The sequence below is a fragment of the Ctenopharyngodon idella genome, chromosome 2 (genome assembly GCF_019924925.1).
Source record: "Ctenopharyngodon idella isolate HZGC_01 chromosome 2, HZGC01, whole genome shotgun sequence".
Lineage (NCBI taxonomy): Eukaryota > Metazoa > Chordata > Actinopteri > Cypriniformes > Xenocyprididae > Ctenopharyngodon > Ctenopharyngodon idella.
In genome coordinates this window covers 682,818-697,817 of record NC_067221.1, presented here as the reverse complement: position 1 = coordinate 697,817, position 15,000 = coordinate 682,818, and the positions used below count along the sequence as shown (strand labels likewise).

General features: G+C 41.4%; 3 protein-coding genes across 4 annotated transcripts in view; 2 read left to right on the top strand and 1 right to left on the bottom strand.

Annotated features, from left to right (window-relative positions):
- Positions 1–2,989, top strand: part of LOC127504736 (NACHT, LRR and PYD domains-containing protein 12-like) — a 595,457-nt gene extending 592,468 nt beyond the window's left edge. Inside the window, exons 129-133 of the mRNA XM_051879684.1 lie at positions 1,243–1,416; positions 1,854–2,027; positions 2,206–2,367; positions 2,459–2,502; positions 2,710–2,989. Of these exons, the coding sequence (XP_051735644.1) occupies positions 1,243–1,416; positions 1,854–2,027; positions 2,206–2,367; positions 2,459–2,462 (514 nt within the window). The 3' untranslated portion in view covers positions 2,463–2,502; positions 2,710–2,989. The remainder of the gene's footprint in view (positions 1–1,242; positions 1,417–1,853; positions 2,028–2,205; positions 2,368–2,458; positions 2,503–2,709) is intronic.
- Positions 2,990–6,483: 3,494 nt separating this feature from the next.
- LOC127505099 (peroxiredoxin-6-like) lies at positions 6,484–11,215 on the top strand. The gene is made up of 5 exons (XM_051880413.1): positions 6,484–6,632; positions 7,910–8,066; positions 8,140–8,286; positions 10,670–10,816; positions 10,897–11,215. Exons 1-5 carry the CDS (start codon positions 6,541–6,543, stop codon positions 11,053–11,055), a joined length of 702 nt encoding a protein of 233 aa, XP_051736373.1. The 5' UTR covers positions 6,484–6,540; the 3' UTR covers positions 11,056–11,215.
- A 341-nt stretch (positions 11,216–11,556) lies between these two features.
- The window catches only part of fggy (FGGY carbohydrate kinase domain containing), a 7,816-nt gene continuing 4,372 nt past the window's right edge, over positions 11,557–15,000 (bottom strand). The window contains exons 8-16 of one of the 2 annotated variants that reach the window (XM_051880143.1): positions 14,150–14,253; positions 13,966–14,073; positions 13,561–13,622; positions 13,327–13,489; positions 13,077–13,151; positions 12,846–12,966; positions 12,228–12,322; positions 12,036–12,097; positions 11,557–11,902 (exon numbers count right to left, since the gene is read on the bottom strand). In XM_051880143.1, the coding sequence (XP_051736103.1) occupies positions 11,815–11,902; positions 12,036–12,097; positions 12,228–12,322; positions 12,846–12,966; positions 13,077–13,151; positions 13,327–13,489; positions 13,561–13,622; positions 13,966–14,073; positions 14,150–14,253 (878 nt within the window). In that variant the 3' untranslated portion in view covers positions 11,557–11,814. The remainder of the gene's footprint in view (positions 11,903–12,035; positions 12,098–12,227; positions 12,323–12,845; positions 12,967–13,076; positions 13,152–13,326; positions 13,490–13,560; positions 13,623–13,965; positions 14,074–14,149; positions 14,254–15,000) is intronic. The other variant, XM_051880152.1, reaches the window with a different exon arrangement.

Genomic DNA, 15,000 nt, shown 5'->3' with positions numbered 1-15,000 from the left:
GGTTTAAGGCCCCGTTTACACTAGTACGTTTTTGTTTTAAAACGATCCTCGTCTACACCGGCGTTTACACAGCGTTCCAGAAACGATCTCCGTCTACACTACACAACTGAAAACACATGTCACATGACCGTTCATGCACACTGGGCATGTGTGTTCAAGTGTAAACAGTTTCCTCTTGTGCATGTCAGTAGCTGCAGTATTAAACAATGCAGTTTAACTGATCAATAGCTGCTAAAAATGACAAGAAAACCAGCAAAGATTGCAGTTCAGTCTCCATGTTATTGTTCACACGGTCGTCGAGGACACACAGAGTGGACGTGGGCAGCCACACCATCGTTCTCAGAAGTCTCTGTTTTGGTCCGTTTACACTGAAACACAACCCCAGTGTTTTCAAACTAAAACAGGGTCTGCAGCGTTTTCAGAAGTCTCAGAAACACTGGAGTAGTGTAAACCACAGGCGTAACCGTAGTAAAAGTTATGTGTTTTAAAATGAAAAGGCACTAGTGTAAACGGGGCCTTAATCAGGGTGTCCAATCCTGCTCCTGGAGGGTCCTGTAGAGTTCAGCTCAACCCCAATTAAACACACCTGAACCAGATAATCAAGCTCTTACTAGAAACTTCTAGACAGGTGTGTTGAGGAGAGTTGAAGCTGAACTCTGCAGGACAGAGTTTGGACCCCTGGATTAAACACACAGAGTAATTAAAGTGAAACAGAACAGCTGCAGGAACTAATTAACCAAGAACACTAACTAGGGAACACACACAGACAGCAACACCATGATAATAAAACACAACAAAACTGTGACACAAATAGATTATTCTGAAATCTTACATTTATACTGGACTAATGGTACTTTTCACTGAATCTTCTTTTATTAAGCAAAATGTGTGTTTAGAGATTGTAAATTATAATCTAAAATGACTTAATAATTGATTCATTAGATTTTCTTTCATTAAAAATGTGAAAATAGACCATTTAAATGTTCATTTTTCTATTGTTTCTATATTGATCCTATATATTAATCTAGAGTGATAAATTCACTTATTTGTGGAGTGAGGACGGATCCAGACTCGGATTGTAACTAGTGTCCTCAAACGCTCCTGTCTTGGTTTGTTCGTTTATATCATGAAGTTTCCATGTTTTTGCTGGTTTATTAGTGACTGTATGACTTTATTCATGATTCATTTAACTCACACATGAACTGAACATGGATTTGAGTCATTTTCTCTTTCTGTCTTCAGTCTATATGAATGCAGTATTACAGAGAAACAGTGTGTCATCCTGACTTCAGCTCTGAAATCAAACCCGTCACACCTGAGAGAGCTGAACCTGAGTGGGAATAATCTAGGAGACTCTGGAGTGAAAAACCTCAGTGATCTACTGATGAACCCACAATTCAAGCTGGAGAAACTAGAGTTAGTATCATTATACTGTACAGCAGTTACAGTGAGATTGAAGTTTATTTATTTTAAGACAGCAGAGCTTATGTTTCATTCTTTATAGCACTGCACTTTCTGGGTTTTACCTATTGGTTAATTTGTGTGTGTGTGTGTGTGTGTGTGTGTTTGTGTGCGTGTGTGTGTCTTTTAAATCTAGTTAGTAAATGTTTAATTTCCATCATTTGATACGATGTACTGATTGTGTACATGCAGAAATCTGCCTTTTCAACAGAGAATAAAGAATAGAGACATCAAATAAATAGTTAAAGATGAAAGAGAAGAAACAGTATCTTCAGCACACAGAACTAGTGTGACTGGGTTTCAGAACAGACTATTGGAAACTAAATGCTGCTGAAGCTCTTCAATAAGATGATCATCATAGATGTGAACTATTGTTATTTCTCTGTCTTCAGTCTGAATAGATGCAGGATTACAGAGGAACAGTGTGTCATCCTGACTTCAGCTCTGAAATCAAACCCGTCACACCTGAGAGAGCTGAACCTGAGCGGGAATAAACTAGGAAACACAGGAGTGAAGCACCTATGTGACGTACTGAAGGATTCACACTGTAAACTGGAGAGATTGAGGTCAGTAACATTCACATACAAGAATCAAAATGCTGAAAATCACTTCAACAGTTTAAACTAAAACACTTTATACTCAATATCTCACAATGAGTCTGAGTTCACATTATATTTGTGTAAAATTCTTCACATTCATGATTTGTTTGTAAGATGATCTCTTCCTCTGTTTGTGTCTTTCTAGTCTACAGGACTGTGGCATTACAGATGTTTCTTCTTTAACTCAGTCTTTGACTAACTCAAAAGCACTGCCGTTTTTAAAAGATCTTGATCTGAGTTTCAATAAGATAGGAGACTCAAAGCAGCGGCTCCGTGACGTGCTACGAGACTCAAACTGTGTCCTGAGGTGAGGAAACATCACTGTGATATTAAAGATCTCATTTTCACTTTGTTCCACTGAACACTGATTGTTTTCTCTTCTGTTCCTCCTTCTGTAGATGAAGATCTGTGAAATCATCATGAGAGGATCAGGAATCATCAGGTGATCCACAGAAGAGTCTCACTACTGTGTCTATGAGGAGAAATAAATGTGTGATTAATGTGTAAATGTGTTTCATACAGATGGAAGAGACTCTTTACAGTTAAATAAAGCAGCATGTGTGTCAGCATGAGTATCAGAAACATGTGATATTGAATGATTAATGTTGCTTTAGTATTCAATCAAATGATGGTTTTGTTTTATTTAAAGGTGGAACAGGAGGAAGAAGCTCAGATGAGTCTGTCAGCAGAAATCTTCAGGCTCTTCAGTGTCAGGCCTACAAATATAATAATGAACTCATCCATAATGATTATAATATTTATAATATGATATTTCAGACCAACTAAACATTTTTAGCAGTTAACATCATTTGTGTGTCTTTCACTCGCTCTGATAGTTTAATGTATTTGTTTATCAATTATAATCTCTTTCACCACATTTACATTCTCATGTAAATAAAATGACACTAATAAAGTTAAGAATAATTGTTCTTGTTTGAAAACAATCTCATCTGTTTAACAGGCTCCGGCTCAGTGCAGATTGATCATCAATATCAAAATGTTGTCAGAAAGTGATCAGACTTTTTCACCATCTTTGATGTTACTTTGGTCACTGTCGCTATGGTTACTGGTAAGAGAATACAGGCTTGACTCTCGTTGCACGTTCATACAGACAGTATTCCAGATGTTACTGTAAGTTTCTGTGTGAACGGGACATTTAGAGACTCACTCCTGTAAGTAAATGCAGTTGTTAATCCCAAAAATTGACAGAGCCAATCAAATCGAAGTAGGAGGGGTTTACTGTTCACATAACCTATTTTTATAGGCTGTATAGTTCAGAGCAGTTATTTTATTCACAATACAGCACTACAGTTTTGTATTAAAAGTACAATGCTAATTTATGTGAACATATTTATGCACGGATATGCAACATCTGTACATAAATCTGAAGGCAAAGTACCACAGCATGAAGTGAAACGCATAACCTCTTCCAACATCAAGAGCTCCTCTCACACACAAACCAACGGATGAAAGGATGAATGAAACAATACAAAGATGCCTTTTATAGATGCTGACTATAAGTCTGACATGAGTTATTTGTTTCAGATTTAAGTTTTGATTGGTTGTTTGATGAAGTTTTGATTGGTTGTCTGATCCTCACCCTTTGTCACATGATGTCGTGTGGTGTTCATGTTTGGTTGCATTAACCCTTTAAAGCTCATTTCTCCAGTGTTTCTTCCTCCTGCTCATGGAATAGAGGAGTATCTGTAGAGGACACTGGGTGTAACAGACGTAAGCTAGTAGTCGCTGTGCGTGTAAACCTCACTCCTCTGATCTCAAGAGATGCTCTAGCGACTGACACTAGAGGCTCCAGCCTTTAGTCTCCTCGTTAGAGTGTCCGACTCCCATGCGGAAGGGCCCGGATTCACGTCCCGCTTGGAGCGGGCAGGTGCGAACTGGAGGGGCAACATGGGCATCTCTCAGTACATTTGAATGTCTTTTTCTGTCATTCCATATATTGTATGCAAAGCAGGGGTTTATACATCTTAATCCTCACATAACCTTGGTTAAATTATTTTTCAGTGCCAGTGAGGCAGGGACTTGTTGAGACATATATTGAGCCGTATATCTGATATAAAGTTTTAAATGAACTGCAAACGTCTTACAGTCAAAAGCCAACCATATTGTCACGTTGGGCTCCAGCAGAGAGAGTAAAGTAGAGTACTTGTTTGCACAACAACAACCACAGGAACCACAGAAGGCAATAACTTTAAGAAACAGGCGTGATGAATAATCAAAAACCATGGAAACCAATACAACACAGGATGTAAACACAGGAAGTGGCAACGGGACACAACTATCAAAATAAGAGTCCAAACAGAACATTAACACATGAGAAACGTGACACATATAGCTCACATTAAGACGATGACAAATGATTCTGATGAAACCCTGCTGAAAATGCGATGAACAGTTGAAAAATCAACCTCCATCAACCATACATTCATTTGATCTGACATCCTTCAAACAATCTCCATCGGCTCCAACTCATGTAGACTCACAACTAAATCAACATTTTTAAAGTCAAGTTGAACCATCTTAATAGTGCTGGTAAAGTTTCTACAGTAATTGAACCTTCTGCGTGATTGTCATTAGTAATGAATGGAGTCACATGTGAAATGGTTGATTGTGTTAGAGTGTTACAGACTCAAACGTGTCAAAACGTCTCAAACACTGTTCTCTTGCTCACAAATCAATCTTTCTAAACCACAACAACACAATCTCCCATGACCAGACCAACATCAGTGAGAGTCTGATCAAGAAAACACACCATGCTTTATTTTTAAAAGCATTGTAAAAGACTGAAAACACAGAAACAAACTTGACAGTGTTTTTTTTTGTTTTTACAATCACTAGGACACATTTCTCAATATTTAGTTCACTTTTTCAAAACTCTTCAGGAGTTCTCCTCACCCAACAAACACACCTTGTCACTCATAAAACAATTACCTAAAAAACACCAGGAGCATTATATAATGGTTTATTTTGTAATGTTTCTTTATAAAACAAGAATGACACGCTCTACTGTACATAATTTTACTGCAGTTTGTTACATGATCCATGTTTACATTACAGTACAACATTATTCCTGAGTTTCTCCTGTTGTATAGATGGTAATGAAGCTTAAAGACTAACTGTGTTGGTGTTCAGCTACATCTTGTTTTGGTAGTATTTCATTTTTAGATTCAGAATATATTTCAATATGGTATTATAGAAATGTAGCAAACTGCCGTCTTTTTCAGCTTTGAATCATGTTTGAACATAAGTTTAGTGGTTTTGAAAAGAGTATGTCAAGGGGTCCTGTTTTTAACATGTTCAGCTTTCTTTAGTGTGTAATGTTGTAATATTCCTCCATTCCTGCCCAAGGCATGTGTAAAATAATGGGGCAGGGCCTGGTTAGTAATGGCTGCATCTGAAATCGCACACTTCCCCTACTATATAGTAGGTGAAAAACAGTGTGTGACAAAAGAAGTATGTCTGAATTCACAGTACTCTTAAATGAGTAGGCAAAAAGTACCCGGATGATCTACTACTTCCGTCGAGATTCTGAACTGTGCATATAATGGACGCTTTACTATCCCATGAGGCCACGGGAGAGGATTTATGAATGGCAGTGAAGAGACACAGCTGATGCCGTAGGTCACATGATAATGACAACATGATGAATGTAGTACGTCTGGATTAATTCACACTCCACACATTCATACTATATAGAACATGTTTTAACTGTCATGAAGTAATTACTTATTCAAAATAAGTTCCTACTCAAGAGAGTCTGTGATTTCAGACGCAGCCAGTTTATTAAAACTGACGGTTATGGTAAGGGGCGGGACATTTCCCAAACACCAATCACAACACACTGCTCCAGCCGACCAATCAGAGCACAGTGTGCTTTTCAGAAGGAGGGGCTTCATAGAGACAGGAAGTAAACAGAGTGTTACTGACAGACTGGGAAGAGAGGAGCTGAACAATGGAGAATATGAGGAAAATAATCAACATTCAAGCAGGAAAACCTGTTCTAGTAGAGCCCAAAAACAACATCAGGACTTTGTAAAAGGGCAAAATAGGTACACTTTAAATGTAAAAATCGGCCTGTAGGTTCATAGAGTTTTGCTGTTTGTGTTTAAGTTATAAAACCATCACGTCATCTGAAATATGTCATCATTGAATGTGCCAAAACAATGATAAATGATCCACAGTTTAGTCCACATAGACTGATGCTGTGATCACTGTGAGAAGAGCTTTGAAACAGTGACATTAGTATTGAGAAACTGGTGCTGGTCCAAGGGATTGGAAAAAAACTGTAATGTGTGAGAAAAACTCCAGTAAATCACCATACGTGTAGAGAAAAAAATGCTTGCAAATCAAGTGCTCTCTCAGATCCTCCCACACACCAAACCAAACCACACTTCCCAACATGCAACAGACAGAGAGAGAGAGAGAGAGAGAGAGAGAGAGAGAGAGAGAGAGATGCTGCAGGATGCCGGGGATGCTGTTAGGAGACATCGTTCCCAATTTCGAAGCCGATTCCACTTTTGGCAGATTGAAGCTGCATGATTTTCTCGGGGATTCGTAAGTGATGAGATCATGTGTACTTGTGATATTTTTGTTTGTTATTTGTGTTGTTCATCATAGATTACAATACAACAGTTTTATTCTCAATAGTCACTTCCTGAGGTCACATCTAACAATATTCCCCTCTTTTCTCTCCTCCTCTGTGTTCTTCTTCTTATTCAGTATTGGTTGTTTGTGAATTGTGTGGATTGGATATAAGACACGTTTCTCTCGTAATGTCCTCACAATGGACAACATGTGTGAGTCAGGCAGCTTTGATAAACCGTACATGGTCAAAGCCGTTGTCTGTTCCTGTATGGTGACTGTGTTTGTAGGTCAGGCTGTCGTGACGCCACTGTTACCACCTCTTCAGCTACACCAAAACACTGACAGAGTTTGACACACATAAAGAGCAGAGTCGACAAAAACACTCTTTGTAATGAACGCTATTTTAACGCTGAGCACAGGTTTTGCCATGGCTAACAATGTTGAGCGGTTTTCCCACCATTGTTTTTCCAGTGTTCTGACCCTTGGACTGTGAACAATTCTTGCTGCCTGTCTTTTTGACCCTGATATTTACCTGAATATTGACTCTGTTTGTTTGCTGCCTGCCCCGATACTTTGCCTGTTATGATCTTATTGCTGATTGCCTTTACTGCTGCTTGTATATCTGTCTGTTTTCAACCCCTACTGCCTGTTTACTGTTGGTGCTATTACTTAATAAACCACATATGGATCTAAATCCCAGTTCCCTTGAGTCCTCGTCACACTCTGAGTGTGTATAGTTATCTTTGTGAGGACCACATTTAGACCATCAGAGTAAGAACAACGTGAGTAACCTTTTGGCCGGTCCTCACTTTCTCTTTGAAGGTCAAGACTTGGCTTTAGGGTTGAGGTTAGGGTAAGGGTTAGGCACTTAGTTGTGCGGTCAGTGATATCAGACCCTTTTATGCTGAATGTTTTGCTAGAGTTAGACACCCAATGATTCTGAAACCTAACGCAAATAAATGTTAAAATGTGTATATGATTCTTACTCAGTTATGTATTTCTGCCACAAGAAAAGAAAATCATGCTTTGCTAAATCATAAGTCATAATTCTAACATACTAAGTCATATTTATGAGATAAAAAATCTGACTTTTCATCTGATAAATATGGCTTAGTATGTCATGATTTCAACTTTTTAAGTCATAATTAGAATTGACCAAAGCATGATTATTTTCTCTTATGTGGCAGTAATGGGCTTCCACAGTCATGCCATTCCCCATGAGTAAACTGAGTTTTTTCCTCCATCAGCTGGGGCGTCCTGTTCTCTCATCCTCGAGACTTCACTCCTGTCTGCACCACTGAACTCGGCAGAGCAGCTCAACTCAGTCCAGAGTTCAGCAGACGCAACGTCAAGCTGATCGCGCTCTCCGTCGACAGCCTCGAAGACCATCACAGCTGGAGCAAGGTTCGCTTCTTTCAGTCTGAAGTGTGTCTCTCTGTATGACGTTCTGCTAATGAGTCTCCACGGATGATTTCAGGACATCATGGCTTACAATAACGCGGAGGCCGGAAGCGAGTTTCCTTTCCCAATCATAGCTGATGATCGGAGGAATCTGGTCGAGATGCTGGGCATGCTGGACCCGGAGGAGAAGGATCAGACCGGGATGCCACTCAGCGCGCGATGTGTAAGTGCACTGCACGCATGAATAAAGCTTCAAAAATATCCAACAAGAGAATGTTGTGGCCTACAATAGTAGCTGACATTACTGTGATCTACACAACACACCTGAAAAGAGTGTAAACCTTGTTTTGTGTTTGACATTTTTGCAGCAATAAAAAAGTAGGTTACACTTATTGAAATTGGACACGGGTAAGGTTGGGGGCAGGTTGTCACGTCCACGCCCAGCTATCCCTACAAATACACCCAAATTCTAACCACAGACACAATCAAGGACTCAATAAAACCCTGCATTTCCAATCAGTCAGTGTCTGGTGTCCAGAAGCATACAGACTCTTGTTTGTTCTGAACTTACCTCTCAGTACTATCTCCATTACTGATCTCCATCATTGTCTCCATCTTTGATCTCTATTGTTGATCTCAATTGTTATCTCCATCGAAAAGGTCCTGTAAAGGCATTATAATTATATCTTGTCTATGTGTCAAACCTGCTTGTGAAAACCTACTTATTCATCCACCAGCAAGCAGCTGTTACATCTGCACCAAGGGCGTGACTCTATCACAGATTATGAGTTACTTAGACTGTGCAAAAAATTAATCCTCACCTTTGTTCACCACCGTGACCCTTACTGCTGCTGACCTCTCTATACCAGCTCTTGTCGACTCCAGGTCAGCTGGCAGGTCAGCTTCATCTCCGGGGCTTTTTTGCCACCAGCTCCACCTTCACAAAAAGAGCTGTAAAACCTCATTCTCGATCCACTCTCTAGTCAGAAACCCCTGAGCCGATGTCTCATTCGTCATCTGCACACTGAGAACATCATCCTCCTGGTTCTGGAGAAGTCGACAGCTGAGATCATCCTGGGCCGCCCGTGGCTCATCCAGCACTCATTGGTATTGTCCTGGTCAACCAGAGGCGTTCTGAAGTGGGGTAAAGACTATTTCCCTGGATGTTTCCCTAATCTTCCTCATCCCCTATTGACTCCAGAAATCCATGAGACCTCCCATTTAATAGTTGGGGCCACAACCAACAAAAGCCCTGCCAGTCTAACATCCATAGAGATCCCTCCTGAATACTCCCACTTCAGCGTCTTCTGCCACCAACAAGCCTCTTAATTGCCATCCAACCCACCATGGGACTGTGCCATCGTTGAGAAAATCTACCCGTTGCCTGTCCCTGAACAGAAGGAAGCGCTACTTCAGGGTTACATCCACCCTTCTACTTACCCTGCTGCTTCAAGCTTCTTCTTCACAGTAAAGAAGGATGGAGGCTTGCTATAATGCATTGATGACTGGGCTCTAAAAAACAACACAGTGAAGTATCCACTCCACTTCATCCTGCATCCCTGAAAAGAAAAGCAGCTGTCTTAGCGAAACTCAACCTTCACAGCGTCTACAACCTCATTCAGATCCAGAAGGGGGGAGAATGGAAGTCCTCTTTCGTGACTCCTACAGGCCACTATGAATACCGGGTCATGCCTGGTCAACACCGCTTCTTTGTTCCAAAGGTTTATGAATTAGTTATTCCGGGAGTTCCTCCACCATTTTTTCTTGATCTACATCAGTGATATCTTGGTGTACTCCTAGAACCAGACCAAACATCATCACCACGTAGGGCTGGTGTTGGAAAAGCTGAGGGAGTACCAACTGTTTCTCATTCCATCAGCTACAGTCTCCTAACAGCCTCACAGCTCACATCTCTCCCCAAAGGCAAGCCCAAGTCTCTGTTCTGGCCCCCAATGCAGCCAACACTTTCCAATGACTCAAAGAGGCCTTTACATCTGCTCCTATCCTCGTTCACCTGGATCCCGAGCTAGGGTCCATACTGTACCAGCAGCAGGGGAAGTCTGAACAGCTCCATCCATGTGTCATGTGCCTTTGGAAGGAGATCGACACCGCCCACAGAAGGTGTGGCTCTCCACCCAAGACATCCGGATGCTCCTCCCATGCAATAAAACTAAGCAGACATCAGATGCAGGTGTTTTTAGAATATAAGTACAATGTAAAAACATGTACTGTATGTACCCAACAAGTGAATTTTATCACATGATTCATTTAAATGTTATTAAATAGTAGTTAAAGACACTTGATATAAAGTTTGAACAAACAGTAAAATAAAATAAAAAACTGAATGTTAGAGCTTAATGACGGCAGACAACACAATTAGTGTAGAACAGAGAAAATGGAATGAGATCACTCACTCGTCTTCCTGTGATGCTGTAGGGATGATGCCATTTCCTGGGTATTTAAGCAGCATTTCAACCTGCTTTGCTTGCTTGGTGGTTTACTGTATAAGATATCAGTTTAACATAACTGAAAAGGTTGGGACATTGGTTTGGACAGAGCCATCACCTGCACCAATTGATTTCTTAACATGTTCATTTGTCATTCAGGTATTTGTGATTGGTCCAGATAAGAAGCTGAAGCTGTCCATTCTCTATCCTGCAACAACGGGACGTAACTTTGATGAGATTCTCCGTGTGGTTGACTCTTTGCAGTTAACGGCACACAACCGTGTGGCCACACCTGTGGACTGGCGGGTGAGACATGTCAAGTCCAGTCTGTTTGTTCCTGTCATCAGTGTGTAATAAGTGACGCTCACATCTGCTCTTGTTCGAAGCCTGGAGACAGTGTCATGGTGCCGCCCAGCATCCCTGAGCAGGAGGCCATGACGCTCTTCCCCGCTGGAGTTTACACCAAAGACCTGCCCTCGGGGAAGAAGTATCTGCGCTACACACCACAACCAAACCCCATCAGGAGTGAATGTACAGACGGCTGATGTATGTGTATGACAGTGATGCCGTGTGATGACAGCAGCTGTTCAAAAACACCAGAGCTGTTCTCAAATGAAGATGCAAAGTCCTCACGGGTTTTTTTTGTAATGTTCATGTTGCAGTTAAACTTAATTTTAATAATAATAATAAAAACGATACAATTCTAATGTGTATTTTTACATTTGCAATGTAATGGATGTTTTTTTTTTTTGTATGCATTTTATCAAGTAATTTATTCCAAAATAACTATAAGAACATATTTGCAAATTACAAGTATATTTTTAAATTGTAGTTCAAGTATACAAGCAAACATGAGTTTAATTCATCAATAAAGCTGCAGAAATCAGTGACGTCATCATCCAGCTCAGTTCAGTTCTCATCTGATAGAGTCAGTGCAGTCAAATCAATAATATTGCTGAATATTACGTGTCCAACTAAGCAAGCCAGAGGCGACACACACACACACACACACACACACACACACAATAATAATAAATCATGCAAAATTGATTTTTAAAAAGACTTTTATTGCTCTGAAATGCATATTTCAACAATGATTCCAGTTTTGGTCGAACACAAAAGTGGTTTGACAGGTTTTATCTGGTGATATTTTCCTCACTCCTGCTCATTTGTGTAAAATACCTGTACAGGTGTAAACGGCTGAACACATAATGCTCAGCTAAAGGACAGACTCATGAAAATCTGGTGTTTTTGGTCATTTGAAGCAGTTTTTATGTCAAGACTCTTCTAATGTTTAATCTGTGTCAAACTCCATCATCCTCCATCAGCGCCACACACTCCTTCTGATGATCATAAAGACGCAGAAACACGGCGTACTTCCTTCTGTAAAAGCTTTACAGAGACGAATATTCATTCTTACTAGTACAGGAGAGAAGGAGTGCTGATGCAAGAAACATGAGCTCAAGAATCCTGATTTATGATAGTGTATTAATGCTATATTATGAGAAACATCATTGAATGGTACCTTTCTAGCTCAGGGTTTGGTCTGACGACATGCCCGATTCTGGTCATCTTCTTCATTGCTTCCTAAAAAGAAAGACAGAATGTTCCTCAGGGTCACTCTGTTGTCATGAGTAGGTGTGTGTGTGTGTGTGTGTGTGTGTGTGTGTGTGTGTGAGTGTGTGTGTGTGTGTGTGTGTCGGGTGCAGTGCTGTACCTGTATGGAGCTGCAGTCAGATGAAGCACAGGCTCCGATCACAGCAGATCCCAGCAGCACAGCCTCTGGTTCGGCCGGCAGGACCACCGGCAGCCCTGAAACACACACACACACACACACACACACACACACACACACACACAACCTCACGTCCAGCGTCTGTATGCGCACATCTGAGACACTGCACTTCATCATTAAATGTGTTTTTAACACCAATTGTTAGTGGATAACACTGTCAAAAGTTATTAAAAATACAACAGTGTTCATATATGAATATATCCAATGCACAAATGTAAATGGCTGTGCAGTTATTTGTGCATTAAATTACATCAGTCACATTTACAGTGATCTTACAAAACCATCTATAATATATGTGTTGATTTCATTGCATGTGATGGTGAACTGCAGCGTGCATTTGTGGAAATCTTTAACAGGCGGTTTATGACCCTTGACCTTTCTACATCCTCCACTAACTAACCACAAACAAACAAACACAAATCAGACTGACTCATGTTAGTTGTCTGGTGACGTTCAGTCATGTGACGTCAGTGTATCAGCTGGTCTCTACACTGAACACACACTACACAGGTCAGTGACACACAGATGAAGCGCACTTACCCGTGATGTTAGCGTGTGTCTGTACGAACAGAGCGTTCTTGCTCAGCCCCCCGCACAGGAAGAGGGTTGTGATGTCATGTCCTGCCTCTCTCATGGCATCTATGATGTGTCTGGTGCCGAGCTTCAAACAACAGAGACACATTCACACTGTAAGACGTGAACACTTGGTTAAAGGATCATCCATGTGTGTGTGTGTGTGTGAGTGTGTGTGAGTGTGTGTGTGTGTCTTACAGCGATGGCCTGAAGAGTTGCGAGATACAGCAGAGCCAAATCATCCAGCGTCTGTGATAAAGTGAGTCCAACAACCTGCACAAACCAGCAGGATCTACATCAAACGTATATCTACTACAGTAAAAATGAGTTATAACAGGTAAATCTTTTGTATCTGTAATCACAAACATCTTAATGCTCCTAATAATAAGCTTCATGTTCTTATTTTGTGATTTGGGGTAACATGTTCAGTAAGATCTGTAATGAGCACAGCGTTCGTCACCGAGCCCCGTGACGTCTGGTCGGCCAGAGGAGAGCGGTTGCCGTGGAAATCAGGCCAGATGTGCAGGCCGGCCGTCAGCTGCTCCAGATGTGCTGCGTCTCCAGACATGTGCTGCAGATGGAGGTTCAGGCAGGAGTAAACGTGTTTCCCACTGCAGAGCGAAAACACAGCCATCAGACTGAGTGAGATCACAGAGACGGCATCAGAATCACTGACGGTCACCTCTTCTCCGCCCGCTCTCTCAGCTGACTGGACGCCGCGTGTCCCTTCACCACATGGTCCACCTGAAAGATGTTCATATATTTCCATGTAAATCATCTGTATATATAGTGTATGATGTGTTTACTGTAATGTGTGTAGCGCTGACTGTCTGGAACCAAGGACATCATGTCTCTGTTTCAAACCCTAGTAAACTGTGTTTCTGTCTACATTCTCAAGCAGCAGCGAAACACACAGCATGAAACACAACGTCATAAACGACTGAAACTCTGAGCGTCAAACAAACACAGATCGCACAGGAGACTCGACTGACGAACGAGTCGAACAAGAATAAAAACAGTGAACACACAACTATTCACAGTTTCCTTCCATATTAAAGACACATGTGACTGAATGCTCTGCTCTCACCAGTCGTCCCGTGGCGCTCTGTCCCCCCTCATTAAGCCACAGTCCCGGCAGCATGGCGGACAGATACGGGCCCCAGACCCCGGGGACGAACAGCGGCTGTGTGCTCACCTGAGAGAGACAGACACACGCTGACATCATCAGTCACATGCTCTGAACACACACACGTACAGGAACTGAAGCTCACAGCCATGTGACATGAGGACGTCCCACATATGACAGCCATACGGGACGTGACCGGTTGCTCTTCACAGGGCAGCTGGTGTCCCCTCACATCGGCCCCGATCACCCCTACAGGACAGAGAAATCACAGAAAACATTTCATTTACTTCAAGGCAAGACTGAATATAGAGTTAAAATGGATCTCACTGTACTTCCCCAGTTGTTTAATCAAAGTACATCAAAACAACTGTTTTGTATTATAAGTTATCTGAAAAGTTGTTTAAATGTAAAGTGCAGATAATGGAGTTATTGTCTTTTATAAGAAAGAAGTGATTCTGAACTGAATCGAGTCGTCAGTAATTCAGTCTCACTTCCTGCTGAACCTACGCAGGTTTGTAACTAATTTGCATAATGCCACGCCTCTGGTCTTCATTGGCTGAACAGCGTCTCTTTGCCCCGCCCTCAATCACTGTAGTTGTATCTGAGACTGGAAGAGTTTGGTTCGTGTTGTTCGTGTCGAGAAGACGCTGTTTTCTGCTGCCAAAGCAAATCCACTTTGATGAGATTGATACGGTAAAACCGACGCCATCGTTACTGTTCGTATCACTGTGAATCCAGAGCTGAGATTCAGATATGATAATGAGCGATTTGTTTCTGACCAATCACAGCAGACTGGGCCATCTGACCAATCAGAGCAGAGCAGCTCTGAGAAAGGCGGGGCTTAGAGAGACCAAATAGACCTGATGCTGCAGTGGATATTATGAGAAAATTAAAGTGTTCCTGCTTATTCTTGTAGTTCACAGCCCTGTCTCTCTGAGGTTCAGCTGACAGTACCAACATTTGTGAACAAGTGAAGACGCACACCTCGGTTAGTTC